Source organism: Uloborus diversus, chromosome 6, assembly GCF_026930045.1.
Source record: "Uloborus diversus isolate 005 chromosome 6, Udiv.v.3.1, whole genome shotgun sequence".
NCBI lineage: Eukaryota > Metazoa > Arthropoda > Arachnida > Araneae > Uloboridae > Uloborus > Uloborus diversus.
This window is the reverse complement of record NC_072736.1, coordinates 21395577-21418149: the sequence shown is the minus strand read 5'-3', so window position 1 is coordinate 21418149 and position 22573 is coordinate 21395577. Positions and strand designations below refer to the sequence as shown.

The 22573-nt window shown below is 32.8% G+C and overlaps 2 protein-coding genes across 2 annotated transcripts in view; one reads left to right on the top strand and one right to left on the bottom strand.

Annotated features, from left to right (window-relative positions):
- Window positions 1–2830: 2830 nt before the first annotated feature.
- Window positions 2831–8195, top strand: LOC129224269 (integrator complex subunit 10-like). Its single transcript, XM_054858696.1, has 2 exons — window positions 2831–2900; window positions 6192–8195. The coding sequence occupies exon 2, from the start codon at window positions 6204–6206 to the stop codon at window positions 8193–8195; it is 1992 nt and encodes a 663-aa protein (XP_054714671.1). The 5' UTR covers window positions 2831–2900; window positions 6192–6203.
- A 6292-nt stretch (window positions 8196–14487) lies between these two features.
- The window catches only part of LOC129223770 (phosphatidylinositol 3-kinase catalytic subunit type 3-like), a 78458-nt gene continuing 70372 nt past the window's right edge, over window positions 14488–22573 (bottom strand). The window contains exons 21-22 of the mRNA XM_054858130.1: window positions 20598–20723; window positions 14488–16379 (exon numbers count right to left, since the gene is read on the bottom strand). Coding sequence (XP_054714105.1) covers window positions 16365–16379; window positions 20598–20723 — 141 coding nt within the window. The 3' untranslated portion in view covers window positions 14488–16364. The remainder of the gene's footprint in view (window positions 16380–20597; window positions 20724–22573) is intronic.

Here is a 22573-nt window from a genome sequence, read left to right as displayed (position 1 = left end):
TTTTTCACGCGATTAAACCTGTGCGCTTACGTTTATTTTTACACCTTTAAAACTTTTGCGCTCTTGAACCCCAGTTCTTACGTGCCCTTTGGTAATTAAGGTTGGCGCCCTCTTGGGGGACACAGTCCGCCCCTGCCTACTTGTCGATCTTAGTGATTTATAATCCTCTCCAAGGAGATTGTCCTCTTTCCACCACCGGTTACACCGCATGGTTAGTCCGGTGTGGTTATGACGTATTTGGAATTTCTCTAGGAATTCCGGTAGAACAGCTGTGTTTCCGAACGCTCGTGGTTAAACCGCGGTAGTTCTAGTTCAGCAGCAAACGACACTCCAATCAACGCGTAACTTTCATAATAGGCAAGTCACGTGCGTTACGATCAAAACATGAAACACGACCGGATTGGCCAACACAGACTTTGTGACGTTTGTGATCTCGCTAACCGCTTCCTGACAGCGGTGCCACAGGTTGCTACCAAGTCGTCCGCCAGAAAACAACCGCAGTGTTTCCGAACGCGGTTAAGTGACGTCAGCGGTTCCACCGCAAGCGTTTCCGAACGCTTGCGGTTGCACCGAGGCGACCGATCCGCGTTTCCGAATGCAACCCATGATGAACTTATAAAAAGGAAGAAAAGTTTTATAGTAAGAAACTCCTTAGGTACAATTTATATCTTTGAAGAAAGTAGTAAAAAACGCATAGTAGAAAGTAGTAAAAATAGACATAGTAGAAGAAAGTAGTAAAAACGCAAGTAGTCTTAAAAACGCATTTTATAGTCTGTCTTTGGTGACATCAGAGGAAGGACGGATTAGGGGGGATTACTCTGAGAAAATTATCGAAATTGGCGTATGAAAAATAGTTTAAGATAATCTTTGGTTGTGTTCGGTTGCAAAGACAAAAGAGTCGGGTATACTCAAGGTGCATGGAGAAATTTTCGAAATTGACGTAAAATATCGCAATTTTATTAACTTTTTCGAGACTTCAGGAGATAGTAATGTTGGTGTTCTTTTCCTAAAATTCTTTCCAAATTGAAATCGTTTTGAAGCTATTTTTTGTGACCGTAGCGTAGGAAGGATCGGCGCTCTTCCAGAAAATTTTCCGAAAGTGAAGTTTTAAACACGCAATTTTGGGTTACCTTTGTTGACGTTTCTAGAGGAAGGGAGATTCAATCGTCTCCCATCGAAGGTTTTCGAAATTGAAGTTTAAAACTCAAATTTTTGCTGTCTTTGGTGATGGTAGGAAATCTGGCGGCTTTCCTCCGGTAATTTCTCGGCACTATTGTTTCAAAAACCCATTTTTGACTACAATTGAAAACGATAGGGGAAACGTGAAAATATTACGAAACGAAATATTTTTCAGAACTAAAATCCATTATGGGCTATTTTTTTTTAAAAAGAAGGGTTCTGAGGCTCCAAGCGGATGTTTCTAAAAACGCAATTTTACACTATCTTTGGTGATGTTAACGATACTGGGAAGCTTCCGCGGATCTTACGGATATTTTTCGATATTAATATCTGAAAAATACAACTATAGACTATTGTCCACCTCACCTCGACGATTGATGGGTATGCACTAGCGCGGAGAAAAGTCCCAAAAAAGGAATTTTAGGCATTGTTTGATAACGATGGGACTAAGAGCGGGCGGGGGTTCAGCGTGCACACGAACTGTTTTTAGAAACTGAAGTCAATTGCAGGCTAGTTTAATCAGGAAGGGTTCTGTGGCTCCACGGAACCGTCTAAAATCGAAATTTTGAGGTATAGTGATTGCATTGGAGAAAAGGGGGATCCGCGGTCCTACCCCGAAAGGTCTTGAAACTGTCTGAAAAAGGCAATTTTAGTTTCTTTTTCAATAAAATAAGTGAGAGGGGGATTAGGGGCTTCTCTAAAGACGCTAATTGAGACTGTCTTTGGTAGTAATTGCAAACAGTCCATCGCAAAAATTTCGAAAAAGAAATCCGAAGAATGTCATTAAGCTATTTTTGATAACATTAGGAAAGGCTGTTCTCTAAAAACACATTTTAGATTTTGGAGCCAACATTTTTAGACTATGTCTGGTTAAGTTAAGGTGGAAGTGCTGAATCAGAAACTTAATTGGGTCCTTAAGATCGGTGGTTCAACCAGTAAAATGTTCCGAAATTATTGTCCTAGAAACGCAATTTTAAGCCTTCTTAAATCTCGTCTAGAGTCCCTACATAGGGACTCTAGTCTCGTCAAGGAGATCATGGCATCCTTTTGAATCTTCGTTTAAACTTACTACCCGGGGCAAGAGCCCTGTCCTCCTTCCTGATCTGAACCGGGCAGTTCATTCGGGATTTTAATTAGAAAAAATTGCCGTAAAGGGTAAAATTACAAAATTTTAGTTCGTTATTCATATATGTTTGACATTATTATTATAATGTGGCGTACGTCAGAGAACACATAACCTAACTTTGCCCCGAATCTTGAGGTCTTCTTGGTGCAGTGATTAAAGCCCTGGGTTTGCATCACAAAGGTCCGTGGCTCAAATCCCGACACGGACAATCCTTGCTCCACATAATGATGATCCGTACATCACACATTTATCAACATTTATTTTATCATTCTCTCGAGATTTATTACTCCAGTATTCTCTTTCCGCTTAAGATGTCGGCTTTTCGTTAATTGTCTCATTAACTGTAATCGTGGTAAGACTGTTTACAACGCACTGGAACGTGAGCGTGAAGCCGTGAAGTTAAGAACTTAATTTTATTTGTTTAAGATCTGTGTCGGGGCATTCCTTTTTAGTTACCTGAAATGAATACCAAATTGACATTGTAACTGTTATGGTTTTATCGCATGTCTGAAGGATTGTCCCAAGAGGAGTTGAACGTCAATTGTGAACACTTAATCAGTACTTCTTAACTCTTTTCCGCTCCTCTCCAAAATCAGTAAGTTTTCATTTGGAAACTTGCCTGTCTTCAAAGCGATTTCGCATGTGATTCTCTAGCTTTTATTTATTTCACCCTAATGCAGTCGTGAGTTAAATGCCAAGCGAATTTTAGTGTAACACTTTTTTTTTCGGGGGGGGGGGGGGGAGGGGTCTTTAAAGTCACACGATAGACGTGAAGCTTTTTTAGCCTTCATCAATCCCCTTGGGATGGCAGGTTTATCTTTTATTTACATAAAATTACAAAAAAAAAAAAAAAGATATGTCACTGTGCCTCATCTTCCTTCCTAAGAAGAGAAATTATCAGTTTATGATAAATAAAATAAGAAATGAAAACTCTATTCTAAATTCAAAAGGAAACTCTATCAATTATTGTTCTATTATGTGTGGTTTTCACCTGCAAGTTTTCCTTCAGGACCTGCTCATTATTCTTTCTGCACCTGTCTTAGAAGGCATATTTACAACTAAATTGTTTATTGTAATGAAGAAAATAGATTAAAAACAGTGAGAACGCTAAAGAATTCTCGAAATGCGTTGGCTGCATTATTCACGTGTTTTAACAAATGCCCTGTTGATAACCAACAGATGTGCTCAATTTAGTACAGGGCAAAATCAAATGACAGATGTACAATTTGCAAGAAAAATAGAATTTTTCTTAATTTTTTATGCCTAGTTAATTTAATGGCTAGTGGGGATCCTCGACTGGGCCAACTGCTTGGGGGAGGGGGGGGGGGGAACTTAAAATAGTTGACCTTTTTTTATCAAAAAAATTTTCCTAAAAAAACTACAGTCGAGTCCGGACTTATGCGAGGGATGTGCTCCAAGACCCTTCGCTTCGCGTAAGTCGAAATTTCGCGCTGTGGAAAAGGATTCGCGTAAAATCTTTTATAAACATACCCATATATTTAAAGATACTTTGTAAACCCCACCTGAAACTGTTAAAAACCATTTCTTAACTATACATTAATGTTTCTTACATAAAAAAATTGAATTTTTATTTGTATTAAAAAAAAAAAAAAATTTTTTTTTATTTAACATAAAAAATTGTTACAATGTACAAAATCAATGATCAATGGGAAAGAAAGACGTAAAACGAACCACTATGGTACATATATTATGTAGTAAGAAAAACAAATGCACTATAGTTGTACCAAAGACCGTTTACTGTACAATAGATCCAGTAATGAGATTTTTAACTTAAAAAAGCGCAGATAGTGATGATTTATGCTGCATGATCAAACCGTCATTCTTATATAATTTTAAATACACAATACAGTTGCTTCACTAGTTCTTTTATAACATTTCCATCTATGGCAACACCCCTTTTCCTGGTTTCTTAAATTCCCAATACAAGAGCAGCTTCCATTTTCAAAATTTTTGCATTTTGCTTAGAAACTACTTGGTGATTTTTTACGGATTTCCTTTTCTTGCTTTTTAACTGTAGGTATGAAAAATTCTTTCATACCTAATTGTCATGCTACCATCGACATATTTTATAGTTGTTCAAGCACATAACCTTTAGCTTTTCTTTAATTTTGTCAGAAACTTTCTCTCCTTCCTTCCATCTTCAAACTTTAAACGAGACAGCGCCCTTAAGCAGGGCCGTGCCCTCCATAAGTGCAAGGACGTCCGCAGGGGCGGCAAATAGGGGGTCGAGAGGGGGCGATCGCACCCCTAAATTTTTTAAACGATTTGGAAAGTGGAGTTTTTCTATGAATTAAATGTTTAACTTTGTGTATGTGTAATGCAATATTTAACCAACTTTGCTGCACTGTAACTCTGATACCAGTTGAATCTCAGTCACCAAATTGTTATCACGGGTTCATATCACAAAAAAGTTTAACCTGTATTAATTTCATCATTTTTCAGTCAATCCTTTTTTAAATAATTCATTTTAAACTTTGCGAAAATGCAATATTTTATCAAATTTAATGCCCTACAACTCTAGTTCCAGTTGCGTCTCAGTCATAAAATTGCTATCAGAGGTTTATATCATGAAAAGGCGTTACCTGTATCAATTTCAAAATTTTTCACTCAGTCTATTTTGAGATATTTTACTTTAAACTTTGCCAAAGTGTGAGTTTTGCAATTTTTGAAAAATTGTACAAAAAAAGACAAAGTTCTCAAATTTAAAATTTCTACAACAAGTAGTCCTATATTATATCTATACAAGGAAAAAAATTAGAGCTGAGGCTCTCTCTCTTTTACTAATTTTGCAGCACTAAATTCTTATCTTATGCTAATTTTCAGTTTGTAGTTGTGAATTTTTTTCTTCACCTTTCTCACCATTTAAATAATATTTTGCAAGCAATTCATATGTAGGGCATCATTCTGATGATGTAAGATTTTATTTTGTCTTGATAGCTGCAAAATTAACCGAGTTAGATGCATTTATGTAAAAGTTGCTTTTGGTCCAAAAACGGCTACTAGACTAACTTAAAATGGTGCGTAAAAAAGTATGAGCCTAAAAAATTTTCTTTCAACACCTTTGAGCTCACTTAGTAGTGAAAAATAAATAGTAAAAAAATTAGGAAAATCAAAAATGTCGCAACAAATTTTATTATTTTCCGGTGATTTCAAATGGATTAACACTATTTTATTTTTTGAAGCTGTGCAATAATTTTTTAATTTAAAATTCAGATTTCTTGTGCAAGTGGCAATAGTTATAAGTATTTCAGTGGTTATTTAAAATTATTTTTGTAAAGATACCAGCTTTATAATATTTTTATGAAATTATTGTTTTTATTACATTATTTTTATGAATGTACCTTTTTGTTTGTTGAAACAGTTTCTCTGAAAGTCCCACAAGCTAAAGTACCATAGTTTGTGCATCATTGTTTAAAGCATTTTAATATTGTATTTGTCTTTATTCCTGTTCCTTTTGCCACTTAGTTGAATGGAAAAGTGATTTAGTTTGTGCTCTAATATGTTTTCTTTGTTGTGGCTAAGTCTCTTACAAACATTGCTTTCTTTATTATTTTTTCTTGTTCAACAAGAATACTATAAACATTACTGCCGTGGGAAGGTAAAGGACAGTATCTGAAAATTTTTCTTTTTGCATTTTTTGTCACTCTTCTGTGGGACTTAAGCTTTATTGTTCTTGCTTGTTTATTTGATTTCTGCTGAAAATAAAGCATGGGGAAAAAAAAAAATTGAATCATTTTCCTCCTGTTGATATAGAATCCAAAATGAATTTCTTCAAATATGTCAAAAACTCATTTCTACACATGCTGCCCTTTAACTTCTCATCCCACAGCAGTATATGTATTTATATACTTTTTTTTCTTTTCAGACAAAAATTAGCATGTCTTCAGATGAAGAATTTTTGATCTCACAGGTGATGAGTTACATGAAGAGTGATGTAGCAACCGCCAAATCTTTTATGATATTTGCGAAAAGTGTGTTCCCAAAGAGCTTTCCTGTGTTGTTCCAGTGTTATAAAATGGACTATGTGGAGGAGAACCTCGAAGAATGCGCAATATGTTTGAGTGATTTAGTCAAGCAATTTCCCAATGAAGCTCTACTTGTGCGAGAACTTAGGAATCTTGCTGATGCTTTGTATGCAGAAGATGGAAATTTTCTTAAACTTATTTTTGAGAAATTATCTGAAGATGTGAAGTATGAAGTGATGCTTGCTGTAACTCGTAATTCTCAAACTGTTGAAGAACATTGTAAGCTGATGTTGCTTTTTTTGAAAAGACTGCCTAATGCGAGACTCATACAGCATGGCAAGGATATAGTTGAAACTTTACTGAAGGTGGAATCTGGTCCTGGAATCAGCGTTCCTATCAATTTGTTTAGAAAAATGCTTGTTTTTGATGCTTTACCTTTAATTTTGAAGGTGCCTCAATTTGAATATAAGCTTAAGTCACATATATTTCCAATGTTGCAAAAGGCTGTTGAATTTTATGTTTGTTGTATGTTTTGCCCTCCTACCCCTCAAGATGATCCCGTACGTAAAGAAGTTATACCATTATCTGATAATGATCCTGCAGAAGGCTGGAAACCTCTGTTAAAACTTCTTGAAACGGTTGCTTTGCGTTATCGGTGGAATTATCCAGAATTGTTTGTTACAAAGTTTGATGATTTAAGTTTGGGAACACTTTTAACCCTTTTAAAAAGGAAGAATAAAACATTGTCTGGTCTAACAAGTGAAAAACATCGAAGTGAGGAATCATCTGGTTATGAAGAAGCCTATTTTTGTTTAGTGGTGACATTTTTTTACTACCTGCATCATTTTGGAAGACTTATCCATCCAGACATTTTCTCCAGCACTCTGACTGGACCTTTTAATTTTGTTATGATGGAAGGCATATCCTACCCCCAAGAGGAATGTGACAAATCCATATGCAGTGATTATAAAAGAACTAATAAAGGGTTTGTAGCTGTTAGTAAATATGCAGCTCAAGACAGTGCCAAAACATTGTTGAATGCTTTTTCAGTAGCATTAGAATGCTGGGTTTTATTGCACCGACACCAGCATTTGATGAAGGAGTTTAATTTCCTTGGTAAGAATCTGAAATTAGAAACATGGCCTGTATTCCAAGAGTTTTATGTTTGCGTACTAATGCATGAAAGAGCTCACAGAGAAGCCATTGACCATCTAGGACGAATTCAAGATAATTCCAAGGATGTTGCTTACAAAAGTAAAGTTGCATTGCAAATAGCAAGTTGCTATCAATATTTAGTGGAATCTGAACATTCATTAAAAATCTTGTTCGATATTATTATGAGTTTATCTCCCAGTTCATCAACAAACTCGGTAAAAACTTTGAGTAAGTGCCCAGCTAGGTATCTTTATTTCATGGGTTATAACAACAGAGAAATTCTCCAGTATTGCATTTCTCTATTGTTGAAACTATACAAAACTCAAGATAAGATTGATGAATCTTACAAAGATATGGCATTAGGTTATCAGCTTATATTGATGCAGTATGATTTTGAACATGAATATGAAACATTAAAATCTTGTGTAGATACTATTCAAAGAGCTAAAACTTTTTGTTTTCCAAAGTTCTTTAATTATGTAATCAATGTTGAAATTTTAGAAGCAATTGCTTATTTGAGCACTCCAGCTGGTGGTAGTGTAAACTTAGAAATTTTAGCTTCATCAACTTTTCAAGCCAGTAAGCAGAGGGCTGTTACTAGAGGTATTAATAAGGGGGCTAAAGATGACCTAAAGCAGGCTTTTGTCAATCAAATGACTCGATGTCATGAAAATATTGACACACTTTTTATTGAATTTATTAAAGAGGAACACAGTTTTTTACTTTTACCGCTGTTAAAAAATGATTAATTAATTATACAGTGGAATCTGCTTAAGAACTTTTCAAATGAATCAGGAGATAAACTACTTAAGCAGAATAACTTTTTTAAACAGGAAAGAAATAAGATGTTGAGAAAAATGTACAGCTTGACAGCTTATAAAAAATGCCTATATTTTTTATTTTATTTAACATTTAGTGAAGAAAAAAACAGTATCATAAACGTTGATTAATACAAAAATGAACAATCATTGTTTAATATATTTTCTGCAATTAATTTGTAAATACCTCACTTTTGCTACACACAAATTGCTTTCCCTTTCATTCATTTATGGCAGTGGTGCCCAGCCTATGGCCCGGGGACCAAATATCACCCACAAAGTGGATCTATGTGGCCCGTTTTCTTCAATGTTACGAATGAAAAGTCACGTTCTAGAGCTTCTTGTAACAACTGCAAAACAACTTTTGCCAAACTGGTAGCAGTCCCCGCCTTGTTGAAGACAATAATCATTTTTCCACTTAACCATCACTGAACTTTTTCTTTGATTGGTCACCACTGATTTATGGGATAGAATGAACAATATTTTATTTGTACTGTTCAGAAGAAAACTGAAAGCTACACCACTGTGCATAGGGCTGGAAAATGAAATTAAAAGTGGGTTGTCATAAATCTCCAATGAAAATCCCTGGAATTCAGTGTAAGCTTCTTATTTTTAAAAAGGATATTTAGCCTTTATAGCTTTGATTAAAAACTAGAAGTCAAATTTAATAATGTAAATATTTAACTATAAACTGTTTAAGACATTTATTTTTTTTTAATGCAAGAATAAAGATTGGGAGGATAAAAACTTGTGTCCTGCTCCCCGCCCCCTCCCCCCAGATTGTAGAAGGGTTGAAAACTTGCAGATGTTTAAGATTGGGAATGAAAAAAGGAAAGCCGATCCACAGGACCTTACATAAAATGGGGTGTTTGTGATCCGAAATCTTCGAAAATTTTGTGCTGACAATGCATTCTAAAACTGAAAAAAAATACAGTAAAACCCCTCTAATGTGGATACTAATGGGTAATTTTCTTTTCTCCGTAATAGAGGGGTGTTTGCAGGACAGGGGTTTAATAAAGTTGCTTGCCTTGGAATCGGGGAATTAAAATTTGTTCGCAAAAGAGGGGTGTCCCCATTTGAGAAGTGTCTGTTAGAAGGGATTTACTGTATTAAAGATTTAAAAAAAAAGAGCTTTTAAAATGGTTTATTTCAATGATTTTTGTATGCATATTTGAATGGGTTTTAAGGGCAAGGGGGCGGGGGGGGTCAAGCTTTTAAAAATTTCACTGTCTTCAGAAAATTTTACTTGAGTCCACTATAACCCCTGCATGAATTATATATCCACCTTTTCCAGTTCTCTATTCTTGAATTCACAATTAAAATTGACCAGAGAAGGCGAGTGGGTCTTATAAGTGCGAGAGTAAATTTTTTTCTAGGAAGTTGAAAACTATTTTAGGCAATCTTGAATGTCTAGAGAGGGAGGGGGGGGGGCTTCTAATGTTCTCTCGCGTAAATGTTTTGGATGTGTAGTTCAAAAAATGCCGTTTGAGTAGTTTTCTCAACGTTTGGAAAACAGAAAGGAGTTTCCAGGGTTGTCCCCATTATGTTTTTTAAAAATAAAGTCTAATTACTATTAATAGTAATAAAAACAAAGAAGGTTGAACTGTCTTTGATAATGTAAGGTAAGGAAGGCTTTTCCTGGGAAAAAAAAATCTTAAACTGATGCCTTAAAGATTCAAATTAAAGCCATCTTTAGCAAACTTAGCAAGGGGTTTGGGGTTTGCTTCCAGAAATTTTGCAACATTTAAAACCTTATTTCAGACTTTTCTTTTAATGACTTAAAGTGGAACAAAAGGGTTCAGAGGTTCTCCTAGTATTTTTTGTTTTTGAACTGATGAAATCCTAAGAACTCAGTTTTTAACTTCCGTTGGGGACTTCAGAAAAAGGTCTCTGGATTTTTTTTCTAAATAAGAGTCTTAAAAACGCAGCTTTGCATTCTGTTCCTGAATTTTCCCCCCTCAAACTGAAGTCTTTATAAAGCAAATTTAGGTCATCTTTGAATTTAAAGGAAGAATAAAGTGTGCTCGGAGATTTTCTCCCGGAAATTATTCAAAATTGAAGTTTTAAAACTGAAATCTTAAACAGTATTGAGTGACGTTCGGGTAATCTCACCCGGAATGTTTTGAAATTAAAATCTTAATGTTGTGGCAATCTTTGATGATCAAAAAAGTGCAGGGGTGGTCGCCCACCTGAATCGTTGACACTGGAATTGACTATAAGTGCAACAAAGAAGCGCTTTATGTTTTCAATCACAACACTTTAAGAGTTTACAGTTTTTTTTATGTCCATACCTTGTGTGACAAAAATTGTTTGTTTAGATGTATTCTATCATGCTAGAGTTCCAGGATCATGTCTTTTTTGCATTTTATTTTCTAAAGGAAAATTAAACTTCAGTTTGCTTTTTGCTAATGTACATACATACAATAACCCTTCATTATATCGCACTTGTTAGGAGATAACAAAAAAGCGTGATATATCCGAAAACACAATTAACGTACAAATGATTTGTGCATCTGCAAAAAAAAAAAAAAAAAAATGTTTATTATCAAATTGGAACAATTTTCTTAATAAAAACAAAAGAAAATTGGTTTACCAATTGTAAAATCTCCTTTAACAGAACAGCAATGAAAAAAAAAAAAAAAAAGAGAAACGTTTATATTGTCTTATGAATGAATATTGTTAGGCATAACAAATATGAATCGAAAGTTGCAGCAACAACAAATTTAGATGCATGGAAAAGGTATCAGTTCTGTTAATTGATTGAAAAGGAAAAAAAAAACTTTTTTTGAAAAAATAACTTTTTTCTCTGGGAAGTAAAATGTAAAGTAACATTTTTTAAAGTATATTTTTCAGGATACAAAGGAAAAGAGTGACATATCTGAATGAGGGATATAACTAGGCGCAATGTAACGAGAGGTTACTGTATTTGTGAAGTCCTTTATTATTATAATTATTCTGTTGATTATATTGACTTTGTATTAGTTCATGTTTCGTATTCTTCATTTTTTGTAGTTTAAAATTTGTTTGAATTTCTATGGACTATTTTTTTTTTTTTTTGCTTGTAACATTTGTTTACATTCTGTGTCCCTCTTTCAGCTAATGTTTTCATTTGAAAAACTATTTAATCCTTGTCTTTGATTCCAAGACAAAGGGGTTCCTTGTTTCTAATTAGCTTAAATTTAGTCTTTATACTCCATTGGTTTATTAGTGAATCAGTAATCTTAGGTATAAATTATCTTTGCACTGTCTCTTGGACTGTAATAGAAAATTCATTTGAAATAGGTATAGCATCACATGAAACAAATTGAGTGTTGGAACAGAGATTGTGAGACAAACGTTAATCATCAGATCGGTTGTGCACTTTAAAAAGAATTGTAAAAAAAAAAAAATCATGTAAAAATTAAATATTAATCATGTACAGTAGAACTCTGTTGTACCACTAGGCTTTGGGGACATATTTTAAACATCCTTTATAATATGACCACAACGTGATGAAATTATAAATTAGCGACAGTCATAACAAGATAATATAGATGCATGCACACACCATGTGTAGTTACGTTGGCTGCTAATATGTGTATTGTTTAATAAATTCCGAAGTATTCAGAGGCATCGTTTAATAGTGTTTCACTAATTGAAAAAAGATAAAATGGACCACATTTTTTTAAACAAATTAAATTTTCCCAGAGAACTCTTTAATTTCCAGGTTTTTTGGATAGTGTTTATCTGGTGTCAGAGAAGAGGTAAAATGGAGGGAATGAAGACTCTCATTCATGAAGTAAAGACACCAAACCATGTGATAGATTTAAAAGAAAAGCTTTGGAAGAAATCAGGTTTCCTTTGCTAGTTTCACGCAAAACGTGTCAACCATTCATTGTTTTTTAACAATGTGACTTGGGGAGTTTTGCCACAGCTTTTGCTTAGCAAAGGAATGGACTTGCTTCCTCCATTAAATCATTCCTGCTCTAAGGTTTAACTGTACTGTGAATCCGGTGTCAAATATTTAGCAGTAGGATGTCAATGATTTAATTCAAATGATTTCTTTTCTAAATCATTGATTTAAATTATCTTTTACCTTAAATCCTAGGAATCCCTCTACAAATTCTAAATTTCAATAGTTCTAGCTTTTTCTTCGGCAATACAATATTGACTTGATCCCTAGGATTTTTCCTCAATTGACCATTTTTATCTATTTTTACTCAACTTACTTAAAATCCATTTTTAGCCAGTGACAGGATACACCTTTAAATTAGTCGCTACTTTTTCATTAATAGTCCCTCTATTTTGGACTTTTTTTTTTAAAAAGTAAACTAAAGAAATCCTTAAGCACTATGCTAAGAGGTGGGTGTAAAAAAAAAGGGCCTGTTGATATAATGAGTGCATATTTGTACAAAATGAGGAAGAAAAGAGGAAACAAGTTTAATATTGCCTTGAGTTCTTGTAAAAAATGAAGCATATGCATATACGTATGCATTTTAAGAACAAAGATATTTAAAAAATATTTATCTAATGAAAATGAATTTTTTAATGTAATTATGCATGCATATTTTTGCATAATTTTGCAAGAAAGTGAATAAATAAAAATAGATGGTTGTCTGATTTGAAGATTCCATTTCTGTGCATTTAAAAAGTAAAACTTATTTTTTCATTTAAAGAAACAGAATCAAAACTTCAGCAATTTAAATTGAATTCTTTTTCTTTCAGCTAACTCTCATTTGGTTTTTATCTTGTACAATATCCAATTTGTTTATTTCCCCTACTTTTCTGTAATTATATTGTACTACTATGTCATTATGAATTAAATTTGGTTTGAGTTATATACATTTGTATTAAATTTTTTACATCACAGTATGGTAGTGTTAAGGTGAATGTACTTGAAATATAATGGTTTTATATTTTTTAAAAAAGTTAATTTCAAGTTCAATTACATTTATTCCCATAAATTAATTAACAGCCAAAGTTTCTAAAGTCTTATGGTAAAAAAAAAAAAAAAAATCACTTTCTTTTATTTGTTCAAAAAAAAATCATGATTATGCCCTGTTTAGCAGTTATGAATCAAGTGTTTTTTACTCCTATAAATGGTTCACACATAACTAAATATGTTTTTCACGGATAAAAACTTCAAAGCTTTTTTGAAATCATGAACTTTTTTACAATGATAAAGTAATAAGTGTTGTTTTTGCTTCCAGTTTGTATAAAAGTTTCAGTATTAGAACCTTTTATACAATATTAAACCTTCAAAATCAATCTTTTATAGTGTAGGCTGTAAGGATCAAATTGACTACCACTGACCTATAGCAATGAAAAGGTAACATTTAAAAATTAAAGACAAATAGCTGATGAGTGGGTTAAAAAAAAAGAGAAGTAATTTAAAAATTACTGCAATGCTTGTTCGCTTGATACAAGCCATGACTTTTGATGTGCATTAAGTTTGGCATCTAACATATTGCATGCGATTCAGAGTGCCTGTATTTGTACCTGAAGCTTCGCCAATAATGGTGCTGAAAGCTCTGGGTCAATTATTTAATAATTTAAGTCAAATTAATAAAAAAAATGAATAAATAGTTAAAAATTAAAAATAAGGTAAGCAGATTTAAGGTAGCATTGTTAAAATAGCTTCCAGCTTTTAAAATAGTTAAAAACTTAACAAAATGCTAAAGGGTTGAGATTTCAAACAGTGCAAGCTTAATGTTGGCAAGGTTCCAAAGATAAGATTTTTCTATTAATTGTAAAAATTTAGTAAAGTAGAAGTCTTAAATAAGCCAATTCTTTCAGTGCCCTAAATTTGACACTTGTTTAAAAAAAAAGACTTCCCCCCCCCAAAAAAAAAACGGATTTCTCCAAAAAAAATCGGATTTTAGTAGTAAACAAACAAAATTGGAGAAATTCCGTGAAAAAAAGAGCAAAGAAATATTTCACACGTTTAAAAGTACTTTTTTTGAATAAATTAAGGACTAAAGACACAGTTTGATGTTTTTCAAGCATTTAAAAATGAAACTGTTTTATAGCAGTTTTCAAGGTTTTTTTTAAGTGTAGCTATGTCTATTAACAACTTCAGACTTTGCAAAATAAATCTATCATTAACTACATTTTGGAGCATTGTGCTAAGAAAGTATTTTTAAGGTACTATAATTACAACATTATGATCACATGGTGGTTATGCAGTGAGTGTATAATATGTAAAAATAAGACTGCAGAGAAAAGGTAACAATTGTACAAAATATATTTCAACAAAATTACATCACATTTTTTGTATTTACAATTTTCACATATAGTTACAAATTAATTTATTTATTTTACATTACTTACATTTGAAAATTATATAAATGAAAAGAAAATATAGTAGCATTGGTGAAAAGTTGAGATATTTCCAGTTTTTAGAGTATATAATCACGTCATTTAGAACATGACGTCACGTCATTTAGAACATGAATAATTTTCCCCTCAGCACAAAAACCTGGTTCACGGGTTGAGCAGACGGTTTTTAATTACCTTTCTTTGTGGCTTTTGAAAGATTTGCATATGCTCACTTTGTTTATGAACTAATCCAATTTACTCTTCGTTTATCGACAGTTAGTGACCTTCAAAGACCCACAAATTTAGAGAATCAAATTTGTATTTTGCAGAAAACTAAGGATGAACAGAGGATAAAGTTGCACTTTTGATTTAATTATGGATGTTATTATTTTTGAGGGGAAAGACAAATTCCAAGTAGAAATGCAGGATCTAATTTTGAAATTTTAGGACGGTAGGTCACATTTGTAGAACAATCCTCTTAAAGTCTGTTCTTTTGTATCTTTTGATTGCACAGTTCTAACTCTTGGGTTGAATAGTACCCTCAAAGAAAATACTGCAGGGTTACCACTGCGCAGCTTTTTGACATTGCTTATGTTATAAGCTAAGGTACATTGAGAGCGTGCACTTATTTAAACAAAAGAAATAAGAATTTTTTAAACAAATTAAAAAAGAATATTTTAAAATCTGACTGTAATTCTTAATAACATTTTTTTCCCATTTGTCAGAAACATTCAATGTTTAAAATAAATTCAAATGTAAAAATTTAACAACAAACAATTTAAACACTTCATAATAAATACAGTAACAGCACCAGTAACAGAGATGCTTAAGACATCGCTCTCAGATTAACTCAATTTCCTAAGCCTTTTAATGTATTTAGAATTTTTAAACTATTTTTCTCTTATGCAACTACATCTCATCTAACGTTTGGCTGCTTCTGGATCCACTGAATTAGTTAATTCTATTTTTGTTTGCTCAATTTCGAAAAAAGGTCCAACCCCCAGTAACAGACACCAAAAAATCTGATGATACCCAGAAACAGATAGGATGAGTAATGGACAAAATTCTCTTTTCTCTTCAAAATGTGCATAAGTTCTTTAGTTTTAGAACTAAAGCCTTTATTTAATTAAAATGAACATGAAGCACCAGCTAACCTCATGGTGTAAGCTCATAACCTTCCACCACTTCCTTGTTAACACCAACTGGCTCGTAAAATTCACTTTGATAACATTAGATGGTTGCACCATATTTATGAGCCCCGCAGCAACATCCATTTTACCCGCTTAAAATTCTTATTTTAATCAAAACTTATGACTGTCTGTTACTCGTGTCATTACCCTACATCACTATTTTTTTCCTGTAAATTTTGCTAAAATACACTGTACTTTTATTGGTTGAAAATTTTCTCTTTATTCAGCCACAGAGTCAAAAACTCGGCCACACACCCTGGCAGGATGGAAAAACCCTATTGTGTGCAGATTTTCAATAACTGAGCAATTTCAAACTTGGCCGCCTTTTGGTTTGCATTGGATCAAGTTCTAGGGATTTGACTGTATCATCATGATGAAATTATGATATAAACCAAATCTCATCGTAATGTTTGAAACTTTTAAACCAAAATGGAGGATGTATCTCTACTTTGATACTTTATGAGTGCACTCATGAATATGACTATAGGAGTTCCAATAAGAAGAACAATGCAAAAAAATAAATTTAACTTGATTTTGAGAAGTAAACTGACATTCTTCATTTTATCATGAATGATATGCAAAATACCATAAAAAGGCTCTTCTTTATCTTCTTTCACCTTCTCCAATACTAGATAAGAAAAAGAATGTTATAATAAACAAGCATAAAAGTGCAATATTTACAAAATATCTGAAAATTCACATTGAGGGGAAAGAAATGCATGACATCTTATTCTGCACTAAAATTCAGGCATGCTTTTTTGAAAATAAAATTACAGATGCAGACCATTTCTGAAGGTACACATAATAAATGTTTGTCAAATTAATTTTATTGCAACAAAATATTGATCATTCATAATCATTCTACAAACTTAAGTTGCTCTGTGAATGTTTTTGTCAAAGAAACTAGCTTGTTAAAGAAACTGGCACAACCTTAGACTTAAGATTTAGTTCGGAGCAAGGGCGCCAATATGGGGGAGGGGGGGCTCAAGCCCCCCCCCCCCTTTGAAATTAGACCTTCCTTGCTTTTAGTACTTTTTTCTTTGCTTTCTTCTCCAGCAATTAATGAATAAGTTATTAAAAATGTCAAATTTTAATGACTCTAATCTGTACTGAAATTGGTTTCTATGGGGAAAATATCTGAGACCCCCCTTAAAATTTTGCATATGGGCGCCCTTGGTTTAGAGTACCGTTAACTTTGGCCTTTGTAGATAACATTGGCCCAACAAGCAAAAATTCAATCAGTACAACCAGTAATGAAGCTAGTGCTGCCTTGACTGGGCCCTTGAAACAAATAAGGGATATTATCAATATATAAGTGATATTATTATTCCCCCATGTTGAATTCAGTATTGACAACCTCTTTTCATTTGCTGGGGGGTCATTCCATGTCAAATCATCCAGCAAAAATGTGATTTGACACCTGAGGTTTTTAGATTCTGATGAAACTTCGTGAGGCTGTTCTATACATGGATAAAAGAATAACTGGATTTTTTTTTAAATCTTAATATGACAATTACTTTTTGAATGCAGCACTTTAAAAATTTCCCAAAAACTTGTCGTTCAGCAAAAATCGCATATCCAGCAACCGTACATATATATGCAGTTTTCAATGTAAAATATTTATTTCTCGAGATAGAGTTAATTTTTTTTGCATTCTGATCGGTATTGTACTGTAAAGTCAAATTTATAATTAGATTTAAAATTTAAATCAGTTAAAATAACTAAAAAAAATCTTAAAACAGTGAAATTGAGTTCAATTTCGGACATTCACTTGTACTCAGAAAGTGCTAAATAGCATTTTTAGCCTTCCAAAAACCAAAATATTCTCGGAAACTAGATTAAAAGTGGTATAAACTCATGCAATAAAATTGGTGGGGTTTGGAGTCTTATTCAAGTTAGAGATGATCAAAAGTACTTTTGAAATGCACAAAAATCAACCAAAAGTGTTCTCTGCTAGATTAAAAATAAAATAATAAATAAAATTAGGCATTCAGCACCATCAAGGCATGTTAATTAGATACATTAAAGTAAGAAAAAATATTAATATTAATATATGAGCTTTTTTTTAAAATAATTATTTAGAACAACTGCTGAAGTTGAGAACTCTCAACTTTTGAGGTTGTTCTCTTCTATCACCCATCCAATAAACATGAAAAACCAGTTTCTAGGGAGAAGTGGATGCATTTATTAGCTCTTAGAGATGCCAGCTTCATCTTCACAAGTTTTAATCATGTTGTAAATTAAATTCTTACAATTTTTTTGTTAGTCCCAACTATTTCTCTCTTTTTTTTTAGTAATTTGTCATAAAACCAACTTACAAATTTCAGAACCATTTTTTAACTCTTATGGACTAAGAATATTTTCTCCCTCTACTGAACTCAGTCACTTGGTTTTGTCTTCACTGATTTGCGTCCACGTGAAAGGTGGCCAGACTAAAGCTGCATCTTTATTACTGTCTGCTTGACCTTTGTTTACTTCAATTATATTTTTTTGGACAAACATTTTCTGTAGTTACAACACAAAATGTGACTGAGTATTAAATTTCTGTATTTAAATTTATGTATGTAATTTCATTTAATTTCAGAAAACTGTTTTAAAAAAATCGCCGAATACGGTACCATAAAACAATTTCTGTGTTAAAAGAAAAAATTAAAAAAAAAAAAAAAAAAAACAAGATATGAAATTGCGTGAAATAGTGAAATATCTTTTTTTTTATAAATATTTTGAATATGGTGAAAAATGAAAGCTATATCAAAAGTCTCTTTAAAAAAAAAAGAAAAAGAGAAATTTCAGTAAGAGAGAGATTTTCAAAATATCATTGTTCATTTTTTAGGAGACCATAGTACACCGTTAAATTCTTAGGAGGGCGGAAATCTTCAATTTGCCAAATGTTAAAATACAGATATGCACACATATGTACAAGCTGAAAACTAGGGATGCCAAAAATACCTTTGAAATTTAGCTCAATAGACATTGCACAATTCAGGAAATAATCAGAAAAAGTACAAACCAGAAACAGATGCTAAAAGATTGCTACCCAATCACTCGCTATGTGCTGAAATCGCCCTGGTCTACCCCCATGCATACCATATACTGTACAGAACCGTGGTGCAATTGGGTTTGCAATAGCAGTGCCCTTTAATCAGGATTAGAAAAATGCTTTTCCTTTTACAAATATAAATCTCGATAAATTACTGTAAAATAATTATTTTTAAAAAATCTGAAGAAAATGGGAGAAAGTGATACTTAAACATAAAACCGGGAAAAATGGAAAAAAAAACTAGGCTCCCATGAGAAATGTGAGAGTTGGCAGGTCTGTGATACAAAAAGTAGTCATTTCAAGTAATTAATCTTAATATATAAAATTCTTCTGTGCGGACGTTTGTCACTATAAGGCTTTTAAATGGCTGGACCGATTTAGATCAAATTTTTTGTGTGCAATTAAGTTGTGGCGAGCATGGTTTCAAAGCGCGATGGGTCGAATCGGAAACATTTTTGTTAATTAATTTAAACATTGGATGGTTATATCTCCCAAAAGATAAAAATTTATTTTAACCTATTGATAAGCAAAAACTGAAATAAATATTTAACTCACTGCCAAAGGACAAGAAGAAATTTCCTACTGTGATATGTCAATTGAGAATAGATAAAACGTAGAGAGAGAAGCCTTCATTTTTCTTTCTCTCTCTCTTGAAAGCAATGATTTTAGGTCCCGAGATATATTTTAAAGTAAAGTACTGGAAGGCTCACGCAAAACGTGTGTTCTGTCGTCATAGTTGAACCATGTGATCGGATCGGTGCTTTAGATTTTTCTAACTAAACGATTAGAAAGTACCCTAACTAGCAACATTTGTTTCTCGGCTCAAATTCATCTGAGTTTTGGCACCAATGTCAAGAATACTTTGAGGATTATCTTACTAATCAATACATTATTAAAGGAAAAGATGATAAAATTTAAAGACAAAACAAATTTTATTTTCGTCCAGATAAATTACAACAGGGTAGTTCTGTACACAAAAGATCAGTGCAGTGGAAGATCTTTATCTTTGGTGGGAAAGATCAAATTACACAATATATGAAGTTTTAAAAGTTTTCATTCAAAAGATCGGACCGTTAATTGGTCGGAGTCAGCTTCGCTCACTGATCGGCTGGATTACAGTAACGTGGTGGCTTGGCAACTTTGGCTATAAACAATAGCGGCGTGATCACTTGTTTACATTTTAAAGCTACTGTTAATGTAATTTATTGTATTTTTTGTTTGTTTAGCGAAATATTTCGAATTGCAAATAATTGTTTTTTGTTTTTAAAGAGTTTTTAGTTATTTTAGTTGAATTTTACATGGGAGGGTTGGGGGGCGGATGAGTGATTTTCGCTTATTCAGAGAACTGTTTTTACCTTTATAATTTTTTTTAAACGATATCCTTTCGGTTGTTTTATTCTTTTTCATATGGGGGATGTTGCAGTGGGATTTCCCGTTTGTTCTAGATGGGTAGTTGGTTTTTTACACTTAATATCTGAGGACGCTTTTTATCTTTGAGTATGGCTGAAGGAACAAGCCATCAAGTACGGGGAAAAACTAGTTAATAAAACAACTGCTCAGTAGGCATTAGATAAATCAAGCTGTAATAAATATACGCATTCTGACACCAAGCAGCTTGAAACATTTTCTTTTTACTTATTTTTTTCAACAAAACGGTTCAAATACTTGATAGTTTATAGAAATTTTTTAACTTTTCAATTTACAAAGTTTGAACAGAACAACATCTGTCAGGTCCTCTAGTTTCTTATACAATGTGAAAATTTTAAGTGGGGGGAAAAATGCAAAGACAAAAAATAGAATATTTACTTGAGCTATCCTGTGAATTTGTTCAACTACTACAGGCATGACAGCAGTAACACTTTCATCAATGATATTTTGTATAAAGTGAACAGCTTCTTCATCTGGTAAATCCAAACGAAATTTATCCTGTACCTATACAAAATATTTCAAAAGAAAGAAATTTTAAGTTTTAATGGCCTAAAAATCAGAAAAACATTTGTTAATACTTTCCCAGCTAAATTAAATTGCCTTTTATTTTAAGATCTTAAGAAGAATCACATCAAATGATTTTTTTTCATTAACTATGAGTAGGGTAACTGCACCAGTAACAGACAAGGGTCCAGTAACAGATAGTCATAAGTTTGGATTTAAACAATAAGAATTTTTGGCGGTTAAAACTGATGTTGCAGTGGCCCATGAATACAGTGCAACCATCTAGTGTTATCAGAGGGAATTTTGCAAGCCAGTTGGTATTTACAAGGCAGTAGTGGAAGGTTGTGAACAGCTGCGACGAGGTCAGCTGTTGTTTCATGTTCATTTAAAAAAGGTTTTAGCTCTAAAAATAAAGTTTTGCACATTTTGAAGAGAAAAACGGAATTTTATCCATTACTCATTTTTTTCTCTGGTTACAGGATGTCATTAAATTGTTCCGTGTCTGTTACTGGGGGGTCGGACCTTTTTTCGAAATTGAGCAAATAAAAATAGAATTAACTAATTCAGAGGATCTGGAAGCAGCCAAATGTTAGATGAGATGTAATAACATGAGAGAAAAATAGTTTAAAAAGTCTAAATACATTAAAAGGCTCAGAAAACTAAGGTAACCAGAGAGTGATGTCTTAAGCATGTCTGTAACTGGTGCCATTACCTTACATGATTCTTTAAAGACAACGTAGATCAACAAAACTTAAAGTCAATAAAAAATAGCTATGTGAGAAATATACCATTTCTTTATGTAATTTCCTTTCTTCAAATAAGATAATTTGTACTATTCCAGAATACATTCCACACATTAATATCATTATCTTAGTTTAATTTACCAACCAAGAGTTAGACTTTTATCTAAGCTTTTAAGTATTTTTCCAACTGAAAAAATGTCAAGTCAAAGATGTAACTCTACAAGCAGTGCTGTAGTTAAGAGGAGGGGGGACTATACCCCCGTCCCCTGAAATATTTGGTTTTTATTTCGAAAAATTACCCAAATATAAATTGGTTTCAAACCATGTTTCCTTTTGGTGCTTCCCCTCTAATCCAAGGTGAGTTTCAAAAAACATTTGTTTTTAACTACAGCACTGCATACACAATAGTTATAAAGAAAAAAGTACTGCCAAATACGAAGCTAAATCAAGCTATAGTCACCAGGTCAGGCAACCATATGAACCATTTTTAAGTCAGACAGATAGCCATTGCCATTTGGTATGTCTTTAAAACATATCAAATGATTTTTGATATTGGAATCCATTTATTCTTTCTAATTTTTTCTCTATTACAAGTACGCCGTGGCCATTACAAAACTTTCTTCCACATCTAGGTTATGAATTCTTGACTATGACGTATCAGCGCTCATATATTTGCTACTACAAACTCTGCTATTTGCAAAAACGGGAACATTTCAATAGTTGGGAAATTGGAGATCTTAATTCATTAGCGCTAAATTTTTGGAACTAGCACCTCCATGAGGAATGTTTTTCTTTGCAGGCGTAAACAAAAAGCAGGGAAATATCAATTAACATCGGGTAACTGAACACGGCTAACAAAATAAAATTATGCATGCCAATTTTGAGAGCCACGAAATTTCTCAACTTGGTCATTCCATACAAAATGAGCAAAAATGACAAAAAGGTGGTGGCCGCACGGTAACAGAATTTTATGAAATTCCGTATGCAGGTTCCTTTCATGCCTATATAAAAACATCTACAATATTTTGGCCTAATATTTTTTATTTTTTAAAATTTTTTTTATATTATTTATTTATTTTTAATATTTTTTAGTAGTTACATGCAATT

Bases quoted from the DNA above. Each gene is read 5' to 3' on its own strand.
- LOC129224269 (XM_054858696.1), top strand. From the start codon at position 6,204: ATGTCTTCAGATGAAGAATTTTTGATCTCACAGGTGATGAGTTACATG.